Raw genomic sequence first — 24,485 nt, 5'->3', positions numbered from 1 at the left:
GAACTTTCCACTTTTTTTTCATTTCTGCCTATCACTCCATCGTAGAAATGTGCTGTGATTATTTATTCTTCTAACTTGGGCTGTTTTCAGTATTTTGCTGTTATCAACAATGCTGCAGTGAATAATTTTGTGTCTGAATCATTTCATACAGGTACAGCTACATCTGTGGGATAAATTCCCATAAGTAGGCTTGTACAAAGAGTACATGTATTTGAAATTTTTTTTTTGCCTTTGTGATTTTGATACCATTTGATAAAGTTTCCCTCTCAGATACTAATTTACACTCCCATTAGTAAAGGGTAGGAATCCATTTCTCCCTATTCTCTTATCAACATTTCCAATTTTTTTTCGTTCATTGGTTTTGTTTTGTTTTCTTTGTATAACTCAGCATTGAGTGCAGGGTCCTCATGTATGCTAGGCAAGTGCTCTACCACTGAACTACATCCCCCAACCTCTTCTTTAAAACATTTTATTTTTGAGACAGCATATCCCTAAATTGCCAAGGTTGGCCTCCAACTTGCAATCCTTCTGCCTTATCCTCTGGAGCTGCTGGATTATAGGTATGTGGCCACTGTGCCCTGAAAATGTTTTTTGTTTTTCATTTTTTCCCATAAAGAATAGTGTCTCATTTTTCTCATATAGGATCTCTTTTATTACACATCTGGTTTTTTTTTTTTTTTTTTTTTTTTGGTGGTGCTGGGGATTGAACCCAGGGCCTTGTGCTTCCAAGGCAAACACTACCAACTGAGCTATATCCACAACCCCTTAAACATCTACTTAAATATTTTTATTTTCTTTTTTCTGACCCTTTGTTTATGTCCTTTGCTCATTTCTGGTTTTTTTCTTACCAGTTTTTGAGGGTTTTTTATACTAACAAAAATTAACCCTTTGCCTTATATGAATTACAAATTTGTTTTTCCCTGTGCCTCACTCTTGTATTAACTTTGCTTGTTTTGTTTGGGACCATTCAGAAAAATTTATTTATTGGCCAGATATGGTGGCACATGCCTGTGTTCCCAGCAACTCAGGAAGCTGAGGCAGGAGGATTGCAAGCTCAAAGTCAGCCTCAGCAACTTAGTGAGGTCCTAAGCAAATTAGTGAGACCCTGTCTCAAAAAATTAAAAGGGCTTGGGATGTGGCTCAGTGGATAAGCATCCCTGGGTTAAAGAAAAAAAAAAAAAAGTGTTAAGAAAGATTTATTTGGGCTGGAGTTGTGGCTCAGTGGTAGAGCACTTACTTGGCATGTGTGAGGCCCTGGGTTCAATTCTCAGCACCACGTATAAACAAATAAATAAAAAATCCATTGACAAAAAAAAAAAAAAAATATATATATATATAAAATAAAGCAATCTCAAAGTAGATTTAAGAAAAAGATTTATCAGCTTTCTTTTTGTAGTACTTAAGTTCTCAATAATAATTAGAAATACATTCTCCATTCCAAAGTTATAAAGAATTTCTCCTAGAACTGCTGTGGTCTTATTTTTCATATTTAAATCTTTGTTGCATTTGCAGTTATTTTCACGTATATTGTGAGGTGTGTATACACCTTTATTCCTTCAGGAATATCCACTTGTTTCTGTAGTTAATTATTAGTTATTCATCTTGGCCTCACCAGTGCACAGTGTCCCTTTTCCCTGCACTAAGGCTTAGAATGAGTCTACTCTTTGATAGCACCAGTCCTTCTACCTCCCACATTGCCCTGAACTTTTTCAGAATATTTTTTCTTGTCTATTTTCCGTATGAAATTTAGGATCAGATTTTCTAGTTCAATTAAGAATTTATTAGTATTTTTATTAAAAAAAATTGTTTTCATATTGGGGATTAACCCAAGGGATCTTTACCATTGAGCTTATAGCCCCAAACCTTTTTATATTTATTTTTTAAATATAACAAGGCAGGCTCTCACTAAGTTGCTGAGGCTGACCTCAAATTTGCAATCCTGGGCTGGGTTTGTAGCTCAGTGGTAGAGTGCTTGTTTGGCATGTGTGAGGCACTGGGTTTGATTCTCAGTACCACATATAAATAAATAAATAAAATATAGGTCCATCAAAAACTAAAAAAAAATATTAAATAAAAAATCAACTTGCAATCCTCCTGCTTCAGCCTGGAATTAGAGGTATGCCCTACCATGCCCAGCTTATTTTTATCTTTTTGAGACACAGGGACTAAACCCAGGGGCATTCTACTACTGAGTTATGCCTACAGGCCTTTTTCAAATTTTTGAGACAAGGTTCACTAAGTTGCCCAGGTTGACCTTCAACTTACTGTCCTTCTGCTCAGCCTCCTGAGTAGCCGTGGTTATAGGTGTGCCCCAGTGCACCCAGCATCACCACAATTAATTTAGAAACCTTTTCATTATATCCCAAAAGAAACCCCATGCCACTCATCATTTCTCCCCAAACCCACCATCCCCCAGCCCTAGGCAACCACTAATTTATTTCCTGTCTCTACAGTTTTGATTATTCTGGACATTTAATATAAATGTAATCATATGATGTTTGGTCCTTTTTCATTGGCTTCTTTCTCTTAGCATAATATTTTCAGCATTGTTAGTTTCCTAGAATCTCTAACAAATTAGTGTAAATGGGGTAGCTTAAAACAACAGAAATTTATCCTGTCATAAATTTGGAGGCTACAAGTTTGAAATCATGTTTAGCAACACTAGGCTCCCTCAGAAAACTCCTGAAGGAGAATCTGTTCCATGTTTTTCTCTGAGCTTCTGGTGGTCACCAACAATTCTTGCAGCTGCATCCCTACAATCTCTGCCTGTTTTCACATGTTGTTCTCTGTGTGTGTATGTGTGTGTGTCTCCCTTGTTTTTTCACATGACTTTCTTATGTTGTCAATCATTGGATTTAGGACCCACTCTAATCCAGGATTATCTCAACTTTGTCTCCAAAAACCCTATTTCTGAATAAGGTCATATTCATAGATACTGGGGTTTGAACTTCAACATATCTTTTACTGGAGACTAATTCCGCCCAAAACAAGGATGCATTCATGTTGTAGCATATATCAAAAATTCATTCTTTTTTCTGGCAAAATAATCTTCATTGTATGAATAGACCACATTTTATTTATCTGTTTATCATTTGATAGACATTAAGGTTGTGTCTGTCAATTTGGCCACCTAAGAATAAGGCTACCGTGAATATTTCTGTGGAAGTTTTTCTTTTTTTTTTTTTTTTAAGATTTAATGCTTTATTTCTGTTGGTGGTAAATCAAAACATGCTTTAGCAATAGTGTTAGTTTAATTTTTTTAAATCAACATTTTTTTCAATTTCTTCTGGGTTTGAATCCTGGATCACAGAACTGCCAGACTATTTTTCATAGTGCCTGCACCATATGTATTCCCATCAGCAGTATCTGAGCAGTGTATTTCTCTACATTTCATTAACATTTGGTATACTGTCTGTCCTCTATTCATAGGTTATACATCTGCAGATTTAACCAACCATAGGTTGAAAACATTTTTTTAAAATGTTATGTTATTGATGTGTACCAGGCCTAAAATGTTTATATCTATACTGAACACATACAGACTTTTCTTCTTGTCATTATTCCCTACAACTATTTACATACTACTTACATGGCATTAGGTGTTAAAAATAACAGAGATTATTTAAAGTATTTGGGAAGATGCAGAGTGTTTGCACAGATTATATGCAAATATTGTATTTCAGTGACTTAGACATCCTCAGATTTGGTATCCTTAGGAGGTCCTGGAACCTGTCCCTTGCAGAAGCTAACGGATAACTGGTTTTGGTTGTAGCCATCCTAGTGGATTTTAAGTGGTACTATGTGGTTTTAGTTGCATTTCCCTGAGACCATTACCATTTATGGATCTTCTTTGGAGATAATGTCTATTCAGGTCTTTTGCCCTTTTTTTAAACTGTAATTTTGTCTTTATTATTGAGTTCTTTATATATTCTAGTAAAAGTCCTTCATCAGATATAATTTACAAAACTTTCTCCCATTATGGGTATTTGTGTGTTGTCTTTTCAGTTTGCTTTGAAGCACAAAGTGGGTGTTTTTTTTTGTTTGTTTGTTTGTTTTTTGTTTTTTTGGTACCAGGGATTGAACTCAGGGTACTCTACCGCTGAACTATATCCATTTTTATTTTCTATTTTCAGACAGGGTCTTATTAAGTTGCTGACATAGAACTTGAGATCCTCCTTCCTCAGCCTCTCAAGTTGCTAGGATCACAGGTGTGAGCCACCATGCCCAGCTGATAAATATCTCCATAGTGTATCAACTAATATTCTCAAATGATACTGTATCATAGTTCCTACCTATATACCTACAGTCCCTGCTATACTCTGCTTAACAGTATTATAAAGGTTCATTAGTCTTTACTAATATTATAGTATTTTAGTTATATAGTTCTATTCTTATGTCTGACATTGTCAGATTTTTTTTATTTTTTTTTTGGTGACTATATATATCCTATGTTCATTTCTCTATTGGGTTGTCGGGCCTTTTGGTTTTGGTGGCCCTTCTGCATATTAAGAAAATTATCCAAACAAAAAAGAAAAGAAAATTATCCTTTGTCATTTGAGCTGCCAGTTTTTTTCCAGTTGTTTGTTTTTCAAGATATTAATTTTTGGACTGGGGGTGTAGCCCAGTGGTATAGTACTTGCCTAGCATGTATTGAGGTTCTTGGTTCAATCCCCCTGCCCATATATTTATGTGTAAAATTTTTGCCCAGTTTAGAAAGGAATTTCCCTCTCTATGAATTTTTTAAGTTATATTTTCTTATAATAATGTTATACTTCCACACCCCCAATCTATCTTTAATCTACAAAGTATAAAGGATTTATTTTGGCATGACCTATGGAATGGGTCTCTGATATAAATCTTATTTTCAAATGGCTATCCAGTTGCCTCGGTAATATTTATTAATTAGTTCATGATTATATTTGGAAGTCATCAGTACAACATTAGAAATAGACAAAATCACCAGGGAATATAGTATAGAGTAGGAAAATCAGAACTTGACCTGAATTTTGAAAGAATCCCACAATATCAATTTATTGTTGAGAAGAACAAGTCAATAAAAGAAAGTGGAAAGTAGCATAGAGAGGTTGGAAGCTGAAGCCTGAATCAGAGCTTGCTATGAGAGATGCAGGAAGATGGGGCAGGGACACATGGATAGCATGGGCCTTGATGATTACTGTTTGAAGGAGTGATGGGAGCAAATGCTAGCTTAGGGAAGGTGCTGCAGAAGCACGTGAGAGGTGGGAGATGGCAAAGGAAATAATTGTTTCAGGAAGCTTATGTGTGAAGAGTGGGGGAGAATTTTTTTTGTATGCTAAAGCACTAATAAGAAGTATCCAGTGAAGAGGGAGAAGTGGAGGCAAGTGGAGAGAGAGATGATTAGTAGTAAAAAGTTCCTGAGAGGGTGGCATGAGGTCTAAACCTGAGGCAGAAGGGATGGAGGTGAGGAAAGAGGTAGAACTTTCTTTGTGTTGTCTTCAAAGTAGCAGTAGGTTAGGAAGCAATGATAGAATTAGCATAAAGGGTGCCTGAGAGATCCAACAGAGATCAGGGACTGTGTCACAGAGGAGCTGGCTGAGGTGAAGGTGTTTTTGTCCTATTGCAGATATAGAGGATCATCCCCACTGATTCCAGATTAGGAGCTTTGGCTTAGCTGGGGCTAGGGGCCAAGGTTCAACTTTTCAGAGCACATTGCTTTTCTTTCCCATCCCACCTTCTACTTTACCTTTAGTACCCATACGAAACCTCTCCAGCCATGGCCCTACTCCTGTTGCCAGTGCTGCAGAGGGGCCTCCCACCCGCTGACCCCAGGTTGGCAGGCTGGCAGAGGGTTCTCAGGCCCTATTTGTCATCTCCCTGTTGGAACCCTCCTGCAAGTAGCCTATAAGCCTGAGGGCGAGGAGAGATTGTCCCTGGATTGATTTGTGTTGCTATTGTGGGTATCCAGGCTCTTGTAATCCCAGTAGGGAAGATTTTTTTTTCCCTTTATAATGGAACCATCATGGTGGAAGCTGTTAGGTGCACTTCACAGGAGATTATTCTATGCCTGCTGTCTGGTCCTGAGTGTCCTCTGTTCTGCAGGGGGACTCAAACTTGCCTGATTCCAGAGACACCTGGATAGGGGATGGGCAGGCCCATTCTGCAGTGAGGAACCTGTATCTGGCTAGATCTGCCTGGAAGAACTCAGCTTACAGTGAGTGGCAGGGAGGGTTGGGCACAGATATCTGCCTGGTCCTGGGGGCTTATGCCTACTCTATCATAGGAAGTCACTGGCCCGAGACTGTCTGAGTCTAGTGTCTCTACCCCTGCTGGAGAGCTGTATCTGTCATAAGACCCTGATGTTCGATGCCTTCCCAGAGCCTCCATCTCTTTATTGTAGGCTGTAGAGCCTCCCTGGGCAGTTCCTGTTGTTTTCCATCCAGCCCATCCAGCTTCTCCTCCTCCTACCAGGATCTGGCCAAACACATGGTAGACACTTCCATGGCTGACGTGAGTAATCACTCCCACTCCTCCCTATCATTGCTTTAGCCAGACCTCTGCTGGGTGGGGAGGAAGAGGAAAAGAGCTGGGCAGATGAGGGCCACCAACGCTTGTAGACTTCTTCAGTGGCTCTCCATCTTGAATGATGTATATATATTAAACACGGATCAGAAAGTTGAACCTAGGGGCTGGGGTGTACTTTTCCTACTAATTTGGGTATGGCCACTGTGTCCCCAGGTAATGGCTGCTTGTTCAAATAATCTACACAACCTCTTCAGCCACCAGGCAACAGCTGGCTGGAAGTAAGTCGCTTTGCAGTGCCTTGGTCCTAACCCTGTTGTCCTGCTTGGCTTCTCTTCACCTTCCATTTCTCTACCCTGGCTTCCTGGAATCTCTCACCCCTTAAGTTCCTCCTTTGTGCCTTGGGAACCCCCTTTTAAAAAAAAATTCTTCCTCTTTCCAATCCTTGGTGTCCCCCAGCTATCAGGGTGAGGAGCAGGAGGTGCAACTTTACTACAAGGAGTTTTCTTCTACTCGGCATGGCTTCTTAGGGGCAGGTGTGGTGTCCCAGCCACTATCTCACGTATGGGCAGCTGTGAGTGACCCTACCCTGTGGCCCCTATATCACAAGCCCATTCAGACAGCAAGGCTACATCAGCGGGTGACCAACAGCATCAGCCTAGGTGAGCTTAAGGGAGGGAAGCTCCCATGGGGCCTGGTTTCTGGTATGTTCTGTGGGCTCTGGCCAAGAGACAGAGGCAGAGGATTGGAGTCAGCCCTGTTGAGAGGCCAGATACTCAAGCCTACTTCCAGGCTGCTTAGCCATGTTGGTGTCAAGTCATAGGATGGAGGAGAGGCTCCTGTTCCAGGGAGGACTTGGGACTAGGTCTGTCCATGGGCCTCCTGACTCTTGCTTACCCCCACTCCAGTGTACTTGGTGTGCGATACCACCCTGTGTGCACTGAAGCAGCCACGGGATTTCTGTTGTGTCTGCGTGGAAGCCAAAGAGGTGCCTGCCCTGCTGGTGGTAATTTATGGGAATTGGTTCCTATGGGCGGATGAGGGCAAATTGAGGCTGGGACCAGGACATGGGTGGCTTGAAGGCAGGCCCAGTGTTGACTTCCACTATACTAACTACACTTGAGCCTGTCCTTGTTTTCTCCTCATTACATAACATCTCTCTGTCTGCAGGGGCACCTGTCTGTCATGGCAGTTCAGTCTGTATATGACACATCCATGCCAAGACCCAACAGAAAAATGGTCCGAGGGGAGATACTGCCCAGTGCCTGGATCCTGCAGCCTGTCACCGTGGAAGGGAAAGAAATTACCAGAGTCATCTACTTGGCCCAGGTGATACAGCCCTTGCAGCCAGCCTTTTGCAGCACACCTTGGGACCTTTCTGTTTAGCTGTGGCCAGGCCCATTGCCCTAAGAGTTGGAGCTTCAGGAACTCTTGGGTTCAAAGTAAAAGAGTCAGTGGAGAATCAGAGAGGAAGGAATGAGTGTTGTCAGCTGAAGTTGCTAGTACCAGGGATCTAGTAGTAACTTAACATCTTGCGGTTATCCCCAGGGTCCTTAGAAGATACACAAATCATTGAAAGGTAAAAGCTGCAGCCTCAGCAGAGCAGAATCACTGTTCACAGATTTTTTTCAGCTCCACTCCCATTTGGATTTGAGCTCTATCAGTGAGAGGTGAAGAGCAGAGCCCAGGAGTCATAGACACCAAGCCAGTGGAGTCTCCAGCTCTGAACCTTCAACTCTTCCCTTTCTGCTTTCAGGTAGAACTAGGTGCACCAGGCTTCCCACCTCATCTCCTGAGCTCCTTCATCAAGCAGCAACCACTGGTTGTGGCCAGGCTAGCTTCCTTCCTTGGTAGTTAGCATCACACCAGTGATATGGTGCTGCTGAGATGCAGGCCAGGATGCTGCAGAGGTGCTGTGGCTGCTCCTCCTTACTGTCAGCAACCTGAGGTGAAACGAAGCTGAGGCTACCTGCAGTGGCAGACTACATAGATGGCACTAGCCCAGGGTTGCCAGTAAAGCCCTGACAGTACTCAAGTCACCTCTGCAGAACAAGAAGCCTGAGCTCCTGGCCCTGACTGTCCAGAGAGAATGAAGCTCAACTCACCTTTTGGATTTCTCACCTTTATTTCTTGTTTCTGGGACTATGGCACACAGGCCACTCAAGGACCAGAATTGGGCATAATCAGCAGAGCTGGGGACTGCAGTGCTTTGGCAAGATGCCTTCTTAGTTCGGCCCAGCTCTCAGGCTGGTGGGAAGCAAGCAGCCACTGGCCAAGACTCCACTCTGGAGCTGCCTCCAGCGTTCAGCTCCACTGTGTAGAATATCACAAAGGACCAGAACAGAAAAAAGGTTTAAAAAATCAGCTGCACAAATCAGAAACAGATTCAGAATCTTTTCTCAAATTTTTACAAAATACTATTCATGTTTTTTCCCCCCTCCCCTTCCTAGGAGAGGATATTTGGGTCTTTGCCTGAGTCAGGAGTGTTGAGCACTGCTGCTACAGAGCACTTTAGAGTTCAGGAAAATGGGAGAGCACTGTAGACACAGGTTGGACAGATTTCAGGTTGGGGTGTGGGGCCTGGCCCTTTGAGAACTGGTGGTGGTTGGGGGTAGCCAGATGACGACAAGGCAAGAGGGATTTCAATGAGATTAAAAATTGACCTCTGAAGATGGAAGAGAAGATAAATCAACTGGCAGAGGAGGTAAGTGGTGAGACTTGAGCTGCTGCTCTGGCCCTACCAGAATGGAATGAAGGATGGATTCAATTTTCTTGGAACTTAGCTTGGCTGAACTTAAGCTCTGAAGATTCTGTATGTTTACCTAGAGGTGACAGGGATGAGAAATTCCCATCTTTAGTTCTATTGCCCCAAGTCTTTAGTAAAAAGGGGTAATCATATGGGAATTGAGATGTTAAAAGGGCAAATTTCTGTACAATGCAGCAAAGATTTTTTTTTTCCTAAAAAAATTTGCAGGGCTTCCTTTTTCTCTTACCTCAGATTAAGTTATTTATATATTATTGTTTTTATAATGCTTTTGAACTTATTTTTCTGTTTTTTTTAACAGCTGATATATCTAGCACCCTATTTATGTATTCCCCTTTTCCTAAGACTGTTGACCAAAAAAGGTCAGAACATTTGTAAATTAAAAGTCCCATGTGGGGCTAGGCACAGTGGCACACACCTGTAACCCAGCAACCTGGGAGGCTGAGGCAGGAGGATTGCAATGCCAGCCTCAGCAACTTAGTGAGACCGTCTTTTAAAAAAAAATAAAAAAATAAAAATCCCACATGGGAGGCATGGTTCAGTGGTAGAGCATTGCCTAGTGTGGACAAGGCCCTGGACTTGATCTCCAGCACCAAAAATCAAAACCACCTTTTCAAATTCCCAGGCACTCAGAAGACTAGACTTCCCAGTGGCTTGGGAGGCTGAGGCAAGGCCCTAAGCAATTTATCGAGATCCCGTCTCAAAAAAGTGCTGGGATTGTGGCTTAGTGGTTAAGTGACCCTGGTACTGAAGAATTAAAAAAAAAAGAGAGAGAGAGAGAGAGAGAGAGAGAGAGAGAGAGAGAGAGATTGGATTTAAAGGATTACAAAAATAAAAGCCTTTGAAAATGAAGAGATTAGGAAAAGAGGTTCAGATGAAGAAACTTTAAAGGAGTGAATGGGATGAGCTGAGGGGAAGGGAAAGGCATAGGCTGACTAGGTAAATAATATTGGGGAGAAGTAGGACTGAGAAACAATCCCATTTTTCAACTGTGTTGATGTGACTTTCCTGTTTTGTACATGGGGATCCCTCTAGGCCCAGAGGATCTTACAGTTTCTTGGGTTTGAGACCTTTTTGACAGCTATGAATTTTTCCCCTAAGAAATGCTGGTTGCACACATAAGATTTTGTAAGCCACTTAGCAAGAATTAAGTCCCCTCTCCTTTCCCCAGAAGAGCTTGGGTGTTACTTTCCAAACAGAAAAACAATGAATTTTATAGGAATGAACTTAATGCATATTATCAAATGCATATTATCAAATATGCATTTATCAAGATGTGGTCTTGATAATTATAATCCAGTAAGACGTCTTGTGCTCTGAGATATTTCAGCCAAATCAGACACTATAGCCCTAATGAAACAAGCATCACAAAAGATGGCCTACCATGTGGTTCAGCAGGAACATCTTGTGAGTAGAGCCTGCACTTTGCCCTAAACTTTCCTTCCATAAATGAGGGAGTTGCACAGAAGTTGATACTGCTGGCAGTAAGTTTCTAGACAATGTCAGGGGTGTGAGACTGGGCTCTCCACCTGGAGTTATTTAGAGGAAGGCAGACCTAAGCCACAATCATAACTCCCAACTCAAGGCCCACCCACCAAAGGGGAAAAACAGGCAAGAACAGCCGTCAAGCCTTTGTTAAAAGAAAACAGTTTATTCTTTTTTAAACTGTCAATGTGCTGCCCTGTGCTTGGTCCCCAAACTGACCAGGTCTGAAGTGTTACTATCTGCACAAGGGTGAAGTCCAAGGTAATGCCAGGTTTCTGTTGGTTAAGTCCTACCTTATCTGCTGTGCATATTTAAAATGGCAGTCCAGCTCCTGATGGTAAGAAAATGTCAACTCCCAAGATCCATGTTTTAACTTTCCTAAACAAGTTAGAAGTCATTGGACTCTGTCATGATTTCTCAGAACCACAGAGTTTTAACAGATCTGGGATAGCAGCAAGTGAGGTTTGAATCCTGTATTGACCAGCACACACTCATTTCATTTAGCATCCAAGTGGCAAATGTCAGCTCTTCAGCTCCAGGATTAGAGCCTCTCAGCTTTTCCACCTTCATGTTGAATCAGGTGACTGCTCCTTCCTCTAGATTCGGGTGGCAAGCCTGCAGTCTGTGGGATGCCCAGTAGCGACATACTTCTCACCTGAGCAGGAAATCTGATCACAGACGCAGCTACTCCCACCCCAGCAAGGGCTGCTGAGTGCTCTTGGGTCTCCACCTGAGGCACAGGCAGGATTCCAGGGTTCTGGTGAGATGCCCAAGGCAGGGCCACTTCCTAGCCCTAGCTCTGGGCCAACACTGTCCCCCTGTTTGGCTGCACAAGTTCACAAGCTCTCCGCTGAGGTTCTGGCATGTGGGGCTCAGCTAGGAACAGGTTAAACAGTGTTGCTAGTTCTTCAGAGAAGTCCTGCAATATGTAGAAAGGTGACAGAAAAGGCAGACATGGAATTCTGGACACATCCACCCTTTCTAAAGATTAGTCTGTAGCTAATTGGTGAGTAGACAACAACCTGGTTTATTTTTTCCCCAACTGTCCTCTCTACTGAAATGAGTATGAAACTTTGTCTTACTAGTATTTTGGGAGGTTTAAATTATTGCAGGAAAATTGAACTCTGATAGGCTGAGGCTTTACCATCTGTTGAGCACACAGCTCAATGGATGTTTCATCTTGAAATTATCAGTCCTGTTTTAAGGATGAAAAAACTAATTACTTTGTGCCAAATCACAAAAACATTAAGTAGTAGCTGAGATTGAAGTCCAGGTTATTCTGATTATAAAGACCTATGTATACTGTACCATCCTGCTTTCCACCTGCCTGCTTTCCCACTTCCCTTTCTCATGACAAGTCCCTCATACAGTGGCCATTCAGATCTGAAGAAGGTCAACTACAATAGCCACTCCTCAATGATAGGGTTGTCCTGAAGACACCTGACAAAAATCCACTTAGCCTTGGTTCCATCACTTGCCCCATTTCAGGACAAAAGGGATATATGACACCTGACCAAGACAAGGGACGAGGACTTCTTACCCCAGGCCACTGCGCCTTGTGAAGGCTGCCTAGGCAGGCTTCTATCTCCATCCGTCCCATCAGACCTTTCTCTACCAGCTCCCGGAGCAAGAACAGCAGCAGGTCCCACTGCAGAACATACCACAGGCAAGCTCAGTATTGCAAGGACTGCATAGTTACCCTCACTGGTGTAGACTGAAATCCAAAGGGCAGAGCTGCTGAGAAGTGGAGACTTGAGACAAGTACAGGGAGTCCCATTTCAACATAGAAGAGGAATGAGAGGATAAAGGAAATAAACATTCCACAGTATTTATCCTAAAGAAAGTCAGCATACAATAGCAATGCATGCACACATTTATAGCATCACAACAGCCAAACTATGGAGCCGACCTAGGTGTCCATCAATGGATGAATGGATAAAGAAAATGTGATACACACAATGGTGTTTTATTCAACCATAAAAAAGAATGTAATTAGGCCATTTGCAGGAAAATGGATGGAACCTGAGAATGTTACATTAAGTAAATAAGTCAAACTCTAAAAAGTCAAGGGTGGTTTTTTTTCCTCATGGAAGCTAGAGAAGAAAAAGAAAGGTCAGTGGGATCGGGGGAATCTCATGAAAATCAAAAGGAGATAAGTAAAGGGACCAGGAGGAGGGAAAGAGGAAATAAAGGGGAATGATATTGGCCAAATTAAATTGTTATATTGTATGCATGTACAAATATGGAACAGCGAATCCCACCATTCTGTACAACCGTAACACACCAATAAAAAAATACAGAAGCAGCATGCACTAGGCCCTGGGTTTAATCCCCAGCACCACATATACACAAGAAAAGGAAAGTAGCTCAAAGTTTGGGATGAGGACGGTGAACATTAAGAATATGATCACAGGGCTGGGGGTGTAGCTTAGTGGTAGAGCACTTGCATAGGATGCATAAGGCCCAGTGCCATCAAAACAAAGTAAGACTACTCCCACCAGGCCCAATGGCACACTCCTATAATCCCAGCAACTCAGAAGACTGAGGCAGGAGGACTGCAAGTTGGAGGCCAGCCTCAGCAATTTAGCAAGACCCTGTCTCAAAAGGACTGGGGATGTAGCTAAAGCACCCCAGGGTTCAATCCTCAGTACAAAAAGAAAAGGCTTTCCCACCTCCCTATTACTGACTCACCTCCCTTGGCCGAGTATCTGCCAAAAGCCCCACATTTCTTGGGCTCAGTAGCAGCTGCAGTGGAACTGGACCCTGGAAGTCATCTTTCCAAAGGGAAAGCAGCATGTGCAGAAGCCTTCGAGCCTGCCCTCGCTCCAGCCTGTGCTGTGGTGGAGGCCCTAGAACAGGGATCTGGTCTGCAACTATGGGACATGATGGAAGCCAAATTTTAAAAAACTGGAGGCAGAAAACAGCTATGTAGTTCTAATTCTGCTTATACTCCCTAAGTTTTGGGGGATGTAGCAAGAGAGGGGTTTGACAGAAAGGAACCATACCCAGGAGGGAAGCTAATTCCACAGAGCACTTTGCCAGATGCTGCTCAGCAGGTGGGCACAGGAACTGAGGGAAAAGGAAGGGAAACATCAGCATCATCCTTACTGCTGTGAAGACTATCCCTGGGACAGTGTGGCTCCATTTATAAGGCAACAGAAGAGCAGCTTTCATGTAGCACATTCCATGTCTCACCTGACGGCACCGTAGTGTCTGGCCCAGCTGACCTAGGAGCTGCTCCAGGTGCTCTGGGGAAACACCCTCATCAGGGTCTCGGGGCCCAGCAGCCAGGGAGAGCACATCCTGCAGAGAGCAGGATAAGACCTCATGCCAGGCTGGGACCAGGCTGCCAGAGAATTTGGATTGGGGTGGGGACCAGCCAGTAGAGTGAAGCAGAAGGAAAAGGAAAATCTGGTCCCAGGGGCATGAGGCATATGGACCAAGATATCCCTAGAGCTGGGGTTCAGGCAGGACAACACAGCTAGGAAAAGCAGCCATGTGGGTAACCCAAGAGGGAACAGATGAAGCAGGTAAGCCAAAGGACAATGTGCTGCCACAGAGCTTAAGAGATATTATTCACCATGGTTCAAAACTATCTAACCACTCCCAGGGGCATCATTAAGCACTTAGGGAAACTGTCCTATGAGATACACAGTCTGAATATTTTCTAACCCTCATGCTTCTCTGTTCCGTCTTTCAGGCAATTGAGGTTTCAATACAGAAATCTCCATACTGATAACCAATATCTAGTGGTCATGTCTTTTCCTTTCTCCCCTATCTACTCTCCATTGTTAGTCAGTTTCCTTATCCTTATTCCATATCTTTATCCCTTGACCAGGGCCAGATAGTAAATACATTAGGTACGCATGACATAAGATCTCCCTACTCTGCTGTGTTAGCCAAAAGCAGCCATGGACAGTTGGTAAACAAATGGATGTAGCTGTGTTCCAATAAAACTTTATTTGCAAAACTAAATGGTAGGCACAATTTGGCCCATGGACTGTTTCCTGACCCTTACTCTAGAAAGTCTCTGAATTATTCAGATCAAGTTAGGAGAACAGTTTATTCTTATTGCCTGTAACTAAACAAACATTATGACCCACATAGAAGAACAGTACTGAATTGATATCCACAGCTGTTCCTCCTACAACCTGTATAATATAAATTTTGTCAAAAATTTTAGATCTTCCTTCTTGCCCTTTTGGGTGATTCAGTTACCAAGAAAAACCATTTGATTCAGCTCTGCCCTACTTAATCCTATTCAGTAGTGAATGAAACAAACTAGACAGGTAACACGAAAGCTTCTATACAGAAATCCTGGAGCTGATGTGAGAAAGGAAAGACACCAGGAACAGAGCAAGGAAAGGGAATAGGGAAGCCAAAGGGAATAGGGTAGCTGTGTACTTTTATCTCGGAGATGAGGTGGGAGGGGAGGGGAGCATGGTGCTCACAAGCGCGGGAGCAGCCCCTCCGCTCCCCCCGGGCAGCCGGTTCAGGACCCTGGGCTCGAAGTGTGCGACTCACAGCCGCTTTCACCTCCCTCCTAATCAGCGCTACAGGGCAGAGGGAGAACAGAAACAGGTTACAGGAGCACTCCACACAGGCTCCCCATGCCAACCCACACCCTTCAGTTTCCAGCTCACTGGCTATGAGTTTCATCTCCCCAAAACTTCCCAGCACCCTGCCAATCCACCTTTCCAAATTTGATTAGTTCCCCTGCTTTTCTCAGACCTAACCTGTAATGTTGGCCGACAGCCACGCACAGGCTTTGTCTGTTGCAAGCCCCACGGCAATGTTCTCTGCACTGCTTAGAACCTGTGACAGAAGAACTACAGAGTCAGGACAGAGAACACTTGGGTGCAACGATGGATACCAGAGTTCAGGACTAACTCCCCACCCTATAGCAGCTGCACAACAGCTACAGGTGTACACTCGTGCATGCATACACAAACACAACCACTGGCCTGCTAGCTCCAGGCCTTGTTCCTACGTACAGCTGCTGGGGTTTCCTCTGGAAGCAGTGCCCGCACAGCCCCAGGGCTCTTCCTTTGGCAGAACCTGAAAGATGGAGTTCAGTGAAGTCTATGTATTTAGCCTGAGCACAACCCAAATGCTCTAAGCCACTGACACATGGGAGGTTCTACCTCAGAAGGAAGCTCTGTCTGAACCCTACCCTGCCCCAGATGCTGGAAGAAGGAAAAAGCCAACCATCAGCCCTACAGCATTATATGCTCTCTCAATTCAACGTCTGAACTTTATGCCCAAAGATATGAGCCTATAGAGAAGGGTGAAAAGGAACAGAAAATGGGAGGATAGAATAAAGGGTATGAATGTGAAAGAGCAGAGAGAACAGAAAGACAAAAGCTAAGAGGAGAGTGGAAGAGATGAAAGGTCCAAATAGATCGGTATTTCTTACTCCCGCCCCTGGGTCAATGCCTGGGTCCCATGGGGACACAGCTGAGAACACAAGATCTCCAACAACTGGGCTGGATCTCCCCCTTCCTGTCCCTGTGTCACCCGATGCTCCTGAAGAAGTGACTCTGCCTGGCGCACCAGATCTGCCACCAACGTCGCCCTGCAGCAGGGACAGAGGGGTTTGGGGTAGTTGGAAGGGATGAGTAGGAAAGGGGCTGTAAATTCAAGGAAATTTGGTCAGAACTACCTTCAAAGAATGTTAGCAAATTTTAGCCTCCCCTTCCTCCCCGCGCCCCACAGCTGACTTTCCTCAGTTTGACAAAAAGCCATTAAAAGGGGCCAGGCATGGTGGCCTATAATTCCAAAGACTCAGGAGATTGAGGTAGAAAGATCCAAGTTCAAGGTCAGCCTGGGCAACTTAACAATACCCTATCTCAAAATAAAAATAAAAAGGACTAGGGATGTAGCTAGTGGTAGAGCCCCTGCATTTGACCCCCAGTTACCACCAAAAAAAAAAAAAAAAAAAAAAAAAAGTTAACAGGGGGCTGGGGTATACTCAGTGGTAGAGCACTTCCTTAATGTGCACAAGACCCAGGGTTGGATCCCCAGCAACACACACACACGTGCACGCACACATATACTCATGAGCACCAAAGAAAAGAAAAAAGGGAGTTAAAAGGGGGCAAATGGTAAGAGATTGAGAATAGGACATGCAACCCACTCTTACTTGATGTGTTTGACACAGTTTGATCCAATTCTCTCTGCCACAAACTCCACAGTCCTACGCAGGGAAGGTGGCTGGTTGTGGAAAAAGGCCTGGGCGAGCTGTGCCTGGGGAAGGAGGGAGCAGCTCCATGAGGGCTTCCTTCTGCCTCTGCCACTGGGCAGCCTCTGCCCTCTCCCTACCCTTACCTGCAGGCCCTGGCTGGTCTGGGGAGGCTGGGCTCCCAGGCCAGTGGTGGTGGTGGGGGTGATTTTCCTCACGAAGCCCCCACTCCGTCCACTGCTGCCTGAAACCCATGAAGCGAGCAGTTTCCGGAGCTCTCCTGCATCAGGAAAGTCTAAGGTTTTAGTTTCAGAGTCCCCCTCACCCCCCAAGAAGGCAGGACTATAAGTACTTGTGGGGTAAAGAGATGGCACCTAGAGAGCCTCATGAAAGACCACAGATTGGGGAATTAGGCCAATGGGGTATCTGATAGGTACTCTTGAAGGGACACAGGCCAAGGACTGTTAGGGGGGATGGGATGCTCACCAATGTAGGGGCAGCAGGTGTAGAGCAGCTGCTGATCCACCACAGGCACACTGTCCTGGGGGAGAATAGGCCAGGGCTGGGAGGGCAGGCGGGCAGGTTTCCTTTCCTCCCCAGCATGCCCAGAATTGCAACAATCAGGAGAAGTATCTAAGGGTTGAATCTACCCTGGTCTGCCTTCTGCTGGGTCCTCCCAAACACACTGCTTTATGTCTGGGGCTCCCACACTCTGGCTATACTCCAACACTCACCAAGCCATGCTCTGAAGCTGCTATGTCCACCTCAAATGCATCCACTTGACACTCTTCCAGAAAGAATAAGTCCTCAGGGACTGTGGGAATCTGGCAAGAGAACAAGGCAGCCAAAACTCCACCCAGCACTTCTGAGACTCACCACACCTCTGACCTCACAGGGCCAAGAGTGAGGTACCGGGGCCAAGGGGTCCTCCTCTAAAGGCAATGCCCATGCCTCTCAGAATCTTCATCTCTTGGGCCCCACCTTGCTCATACTCCAGTGCTCTTCTTCCCATCTCTACCACAGTAGCCACCATCCCCTCACCTGGACCCTCACTCTGCCCACCTGGAAAAGCCAGCCTAGGACAGCAAGCAGGAGCAGCTTGTTTAGGAAACACATCTCCCCTTCATTGTCCTGAGATAAGACCAAGCTCCTAAAAGGTAAATGGAGAGTGTGAATAGAATTCATGCAAAGGGATGGAATGGAGTAATGGAAAGCTTTCACTGGGAAGGTGGTTCTCAAAAGCAGACATAAAACGTACTGCTGTCATGCAGGCAATCAGGGCTGCCTTGGTGTCCCCTGCCTTATATGTATTCCCTCTTGGCTAGGCCACAGGAGACAGAAAAGAGCCAAGGGAGGGTAAACAATCGCCCAGTCTGTGGGTCGACCTCTGCCCCTCCTCCAAAGCTCAGTTATAGCTGTGGAACCACACATGAAGTTCACTGTTTGGTCCTCTTTATAAATAGTAGAGCCTTAGCCTTGTTCTACTCACCGATGTACATGCAGCAGGAGAGTGAAGATGCTCCGGTAATAGTCCAGCAAGGGGACAATGTGATCAGCAAAGGAAAGGAACTCCACCAGCCAGGGCACAGTGAGCACTGCCCGGCGGGCCCGCAGCCCCTGTTGCAGCAGAGCTCGCACATCCAGGACAGGAGGAACCTGGGAGAGCCAGGCTCAGTCAGTGACTGGCCCCTGGAAAGGCCTGGATGATGCCCTCTACCTGCCAGGTTTCCAGAATAGCCAAGGAAACCAGTCAACCTCTGTGCCCTGCTGGTCCTCCCAGCTCCCTCCTTTCCAGGTTCGCCCAGTCATTCACCTGGCTCCTGAGGGCCAGAATGGAGTCCTGAAGCTCACGGGTTGGGGGTGGTTCAGGCCCCCGGTATGGCAAGAAAGCCACAAAGCCCAGAAATTTAGCCAAAAGTCTCAGGCTAAGAAGCACCACAGCAAATTGCCTCCGTTCACCCTGCATGGCACCAAGGGAAGTAAAAGGTCCTAAGTATAAGACTTCTAGAACAGTTACAAATCTGTTCTCTTTGAATATACCCCTTCCCTCATAAGTCAGACCCTGTTTATTTCCCTTGTTCTGCTTTCTAACCTGCCAGTCTACATCTGACTCTCCATCTTCATCACCAGGCTCATGTTGAGGCAGGGCAAGGCCATTAAGTTCCCGTATCTTCAAGCTCAGACTATCCATGAGATGCTGATTAAACTGGAAACTGGGGGGCAGGTTGGGGAGCACCAAAAAACAAAAAAGAAAGAAAAGAAAAAAAAAGCACTAGGGGTGCAGGAAGAGCTAGAATTGAGAGGAGGTACCCCATACAGAAAAGATCTACATGATAGATGGTGAGGCGGAGGAACAATGAAATTACCTAGATGGGTGAAAAAATGAAAAATGAAATGAAGTTAGAAAGTGTGAGCTGAAAGGAGCCAGAGATCACTTAGTCCTACCCTGTAATGATCCAGACAAAGGAGAGAAAGTGATTTGCCCTGACCCTCTTCCTGAAAGACACAGGAGACCTTACCTGCTGGCACTCAGGATGAAGTCCCTGAAGAAGCCTTGACAGCCTGGGAAGGTAGGGGTGGACAGGGCCCCCCACTGCTCTGAGGAGCCAAAAGTCGTTCCTGTAATCGCCGCAGCCGGCCCAGTTTGTCAGCTCCCAGCATACTCAACACATCTGGGGCCTCACCCAAGACAGTGCCGCCAGTACCACTGGGGCTCTGACACATCTGGGGTGATGGAAAGGAAGGAAATTGGAAACCAGTAAGTGAAAATGGACTGAACAAAATAAGCACAAAGTAATGAGTAATGAACATTTATGAAATGCCAATTCCATATCAGGTGCTTTGGACAGTTTATGAGGGAGAAATGATACCCTTACTCTAAAGGTGAAGAAACTAAAACTGCAAGGTTAACCATGTGCCTAGAGTCACCACAGTTGGATTTGAAGAGACTTGACTACTAAGTTCAGCTTTCTACCACAGCACCAATCAAGAAAAAAGAGGTAACATTTGAGGCCCACCTGGGCAACTTAGTGAGACCCCGTCTCAAGATAAAAAAAAAAAGGGCTAGGGACATAGCTTAGTAGAAGAACAGTCCTGGGTTCAATCCCTAGTACCACTCCCCCGCCAACACACAAGAGGAGGTAATAGATCAGGGAAGGGCACAAGGTGCAGGGCAAAAGGTGTGGGAAATAGGATACAGGACACATCAGAGAGCACTGTTTTTTCTCTGCCACCTGAGTTAAACTGCCCCCCAAGGACTAATTGGCTGTCCACACTGTCCAGAGTGCTATCCCTTTACTTGGCTGCCTACAATAAATACCTGCAGTTTGCTGTAGATTAATCTCTTGACATGGTATTACCTGGAGAAGTTGTTTTTGGAAAAGCCGTACAAAGTGGCTATGGCTGCAGGCTGCAGACAGTTGACCCATCATGGCTCTGAGGAATAAGAGGCAGGTGTGTGGGAAGTGTGGGAAGGAGGTAAGAGGGACAAAGATCTGAGCAAGCAAGCCAATCCTTGGGCTTTTCAGCTGTTTACCAGGGACTTGAACAGACATTTTCCAGAGCTGGCCTGCATAGGGGCATGGGAGAAGGTAAAGGACACTCCCCTCAGCACCAAGATCCCTCAAGACTAAAGACACACTTAACCAAACAAGAAATGCCACCTCTTAAATCTTCGGGTCACACTAAGTGCCAATGAACTTTAAGACCAATGTGGATGAGAGATATGTGGACAGAAAATACTCATTCCACAGCCTAATCATCTATCCATGCAAAATTATCAGACTTGCCCAAATTAGAGGTGGAAGTCTAGCCAATGACTTCATCCAAAATTCAAGTAACCTGGATTATGAGCTTTGCACTTTCCCATCTGCCATTACAGAACAAGTGCAAGGCACTTCTGAGTGGAAGTGGCTGAAAGAAATCCCTTTTGAGTAGAGTCATAATTGTCAATAACTGGAGACTAAGAAGGAGAAAAGAAAATAGCTTTGGGCTGGAAGGAGTGGTGGAAAGCCTTCTTCCAATCAGCTTACCAAGCATCACTGAGCCGCTGTCAGAAGAAAGACAAAGGGACCAGCATCTGAGTACCCACCTGATCCTACTGCCTAAGCCCTTCTCAAAATCCCAGCCAGGCTCCTCATGGCGATCTTCCCACTCTCGAAGCACCTCATAGAACACATCCCTGACAGACACACAAGAATACCTGATCAGCTGCAGTACAGCCACCTCTAACTCCTTTCCAGTGAAGCACTCCCCTGGCTTGAAAGACTGGGGACAGCCCTGTCCATGGTCCTTCCTTTAAGCTCCAAAGTTCTCTATGTTATGGTAATGTTATAGATGCAGCAATAGCACACCATTGCCCTCACATACTTCCGGGGGCAGTGAAAGTGGATCCTGGCATACTCCTGTCTGAAAACCCTGAGACTAGTTATACATCTGTGAAAGAGGGCTGTCAAGCTGAAGGGTTCAAGTCCATGAGAATGAAAACAACTGGCCCTTACAATGGCTGTCAAGAAGAGCCTGGGGGTACTGACCTACCACTTGTTAGTGCCAGACTCCTACTTTCTATGAAAACAACATAGCTGCCTATTATTATTATTATTTTTTTTTTGCGGTACTGGAGATCAAACTCAGGGCCTCCAGCTGAGCTATCTCCCCAGCCCCCATAGCTGCCTATTATAAAGAAAATGCTGCCTCATTCCCTTCCTCAATATTCCCTTTTCTTTTCACCTCTGTTTTTTAAAAGTATGAAAGGCTCGGTCACTGGAGAAGTTGGCACGATTGTCAGTTTCTGGCTGAAAGGAGACAGCTTGAGCAGAGGGTGGCATCACCAGAGAGACCTAAAATATGGCAGAGACATTAGAAATTTTATAAAGCCTGTGGAAGTCATGCTCAGAAGCCTTTACCCCCTTATTGTTACCCAGAGTTAGCCCATATGACAAGTGTCATGAGCAGATTTCCTGAATTCATGAAAACTAGGAAGGGTCAGGTCCAAGTTAGTAGTCATCAAAGCTGGGATCACACTACCTTGGCAACACTGCCCTCGTAGGCAGCTCGAAGGCGGCCTTGCAGAGCTGGTGAGAAGCACAGCAGTCGTTCATTCTCAGCCAGCAGCTTTAAGGTCCCTTTGTCCAAGGAGGAAAGAACCCTGTAGGGAGAAGAGCACAGATAACAGACTGAGACACAGACTACAAATAGGAAGCAGGCACCCTACTAAAGTTTATCACGAGCATGAAGCAGGTCTGTAAGTCCAGAAATGTACAGCAGGGCCATGGGTCAAGGACCAAACCAAGACAACAGAGGCAAAGGGCAAGGAAATTAAACTTTATGGAGTAGAGATCAAGAGAGCAGGCCAGGAACATTAGGTATAAACCCAAAGGTCAGCTATCAAGTATATTAGATGCTTTTAGGGGATAAACTCAGTCTTGACACAACAGTTACAGGTGGGATAAGGTCCAGGACCACTGTACCTGTTAAGCACAAGCATACAACCCAAGGGGCCAGAGAATCAGACAAACACTGAGAATAAGGGAAACTCACTGAAACTGGCGCTCCAAAACCTGCACTGCAAAGAACACACAATCATGTATGCTCTGGAATAGTGGACTTTCCAGGGAATCTAGAAAGATAGAACAAACTGTCAATTAAGAGCTGTCCCATCTGTAGACTGCAATTCTATAAAACAAAGTGTCTTACTAACCTAGGGCACCTTGACTCAGTTCAAGGTCACTGTTCTTGGCAGTCACCATCCTCCGGGCAGTAAGGAGCTGAAGGACGAAGAAAAGCTCCAAGAAGAGGTTTGGGACCAGGTTCTCTGGATAAAAAGAAATCCCTTAGCACTGGCACAATTTGGAGCCAAGGGTCAGTTTTACATGCCTCATTTAATTCTCTTATGCTGCAGTTCTACAAGTATCTCCACTGTAGTTCCCTTTACTCTCTCACCAGCAATGCATGAGGAATAGACAAGGGCTACCAGCTCCAGGCGCTGGGGGGAAGACACTCTCGCAGGGTCAGCAGGTTCTGCAGTGAGGCTTCCTGTCCGGCTGGGGAGGGAAGATCCCAGTTCTGGGGTGGGACAGGCAGGTGTAGGTGACTGCTGCAGCTGTTTAGAACTATAGGGATAGAGAGATCTCATAAGCAGTCAGCCTGGCTTCCCATACACATTCACACTCAGATCCCTCCAAAGAAGACATGACAGCCCGAGAAACAAACCCAGAGTTCCCAAGAGGGAAATCAATTTCAAGGAAAAGCCCTGCAGATCTCCCACAGGGGAGGAAGCTAACATCCCAGGGGGTGGCAAGGCCATACCGCTCCTTTCTAAGCATCTCCCGCTCTTCTTGCAGACTTCTGCACCCTGGGGGAAGGCCAAGGCCCCAAGGGCTAGTGTCCAGGGTTGAGGGTTGGGAACTGGGGACACAGCTGATTGGGGGTGAGGTGAAGCAGATCTTGGGCTTGGAGAGTGACCGCTCTTCGCTCACCGGAGTTGGGTTGATCCTGCGTGAAGGCTTCGTCCTGCTGAGAATAGCCACAGGTTTTTCTCAAAATTCTATCTTCAGATAACAATCCCCCACACACACACTCAACAGCTGGGCCTCTTGCAAAAAAACAAAACAAAAAGCCCCTCACCATTGGTCATCTCGCTCCCAACCTTGTAACCATTCCCGAGCGCGCAGCCCTGATTTACAAACTTCCCTAGCAAAGGCTTCGCGCCACCCATCTTCTCAGTGAGGGCTGATTCTCACCCTGCAGGGCCGGGAGGAACCGAGCCTACGGGAGGGAACTCCTCCAGGTTGCTGAGGTTTGGTGGATCAGAGAGCGTGAGGCTGGGACTACTGGGGCTACCGGAGCCCCTAAGCCTCCGGCCTCCGGCCCAGGATAGACTATCCCCGCTGACCCCCTCCTCCGGGACCCCGGGGGCACGGCTTCCTCTCTCGCGGGCCGGCCCCAGACCCCGCCTCCTGCCCCCGCGGCGGGTCAGAGGGGCCTCAGCGGCAGTGCTCGGGGTCTCAGTTGCAGGAAAAAGCTGGCTGCGCGGCCCGCGGCCGCCCCGCGGCGGGCCCCCCGGCCTCCCTGGCAAGGCTGCCGAGGCGCCTGGAGCCTTGGCGGGGGTTGGGGGGCCCTGCGGGAGGACGCGGCTACTCTGCTCCCTCAGGAAGTTCAGCAGGAACGGCACGAATTCCTTCCGTAGGGGCCGGAGTGAGTTCAGCACGGCCGCCTCCCCGGGGCTATCCTGAGGAAGAAGCAGAGGTCGAGGGGAAAGAGGATCAGCTGCCAGCCCAGGTCTGGGGCAGCTGGGGCCGCAGGGCGCGCCCAGGGTGGGTGGCCCGGGCAGCGGTACCCGGTCGGAGCGCACTTGGCCAGGGCTGGCAGCAAGGCACCTAAAGGAAGGGACTGGAGAGGCGGTATCTCCCGCGGGAAGCCGATTCTGGTCAGCCCTGGGGGCGTGACGGCGCTGTTACCTCCGAACTCTGGGTGCTGCGCGCGATCCACCGCACGGCTGCTGCGACCGACACCTCCTCTCGCAGCAGCGACTCCAAAACGGCCGCCATCCCGGTCGGG

At 46.0% G+C, this 24,485-nt stretch overlaps 2 protein-coding genes across 2 annotated transcripts in view; one reads left to right on the top strand and one right to left on the bottom strand.

Moving 5' to 3' along the window:
* LOC124978241 (stAR-related lipid transfer protein 9-like) overlaps positions 1 to 13,300 on the top strand; it is an 18,644-nt gene extending 5,344 nt beyond the window's left edge. The window contains exons 5-11 of the mRNA XM_047542425.1: positions 6,079 to 6,190; positions 6,377 to 6,486; positions 6,715 to 6,779; positions 6,958 to 7,160; positions 7,407 to 7,504; positions 7,669 to 7,827; positions 8,255 to 13,300. Coding sequence (XP_047398381.1) covers positions 6,079 to 6,190; positions 6,377 to 6,486; positions 6,715 to 6,779; positions 6,958 to 7,160; positions 7,407 to 7,504; positions 7,669 to 7,827; positions 8,255 to 8,356 — 849 coding nt within the window. The 3' untranslated portion in view covers positions 8,357 to 13,300. The remainder of the gene's footprint in view (positions 1 to 6,078; positions 6,191 to 6,376; positions 6,487 to 6,714; positions 6,780 to 6,957; positions 7,161 to 7,406; positions 7,505 to 7,668; positions 7,828 to 8,254) is intronic.
* Cdan1 (codanin 1) lies at positions 10,562 to 24,485 on the bottom strand. The gene is given in 29 exon segments (XM_047542424.1): positions 10,562 to 11,666; positions 12,288 to 12,395; positions 13,439 to 13,620; positions 13,753 to 13,816; positions 13,943 to 14,050; positions 15,152 to 15,300; positions 15,484 to 15,562; positions 15,742 to 15,805; positions 16,164 to 16,322; positions 16,890 to 16,993; positions 17,075 to 17,208; positions 17,415 to 17,469; positions 17,663 to 17,752; positions 17,991 to 18,078; positions 18,418 to 18,584; positions 18,742 to 18,888; positions 19,021 to 19,141; positions 19,448 to 19,505; positions 19,508 to 19,652; positions 20,288 to 20,363; positions 21,019 to 21,108; positions 21,657 to 21,766; positions 21,954 to 22,074; positions 22,467 to 22,545; positions 22,627 to 22,740; positions 22,869 to 23,038; positions 23,235 to 23,438; positions 23,669 to 24,156; positions 24,386 to 24,485. Coding segments are annotated over 29 exon segments (3,690 nt in total). The 5' UTR covers positions 24,476 to 24,485; the 3' UTR covers positions 10,562 to 11,540.

The sequence above is a fragment of the Sciurus carolinensis genome, chromosome 2 (assembly GCF_902686445.1).
Source record: "Sciurus carolinensis chromosome 2, mSciCar1.2, whole genome shotgun sequence".
In the NCBI taxonomy this organism is placed as follows: Eukaryota; Metazoa; Chordata; class Mammalia; order Rodentia; family Sciuridae; genus Sciurus; species Sciurus carolinensis.
This window is presented reverse-complemented; position numbering and strand designations above follow the sequence as displayed.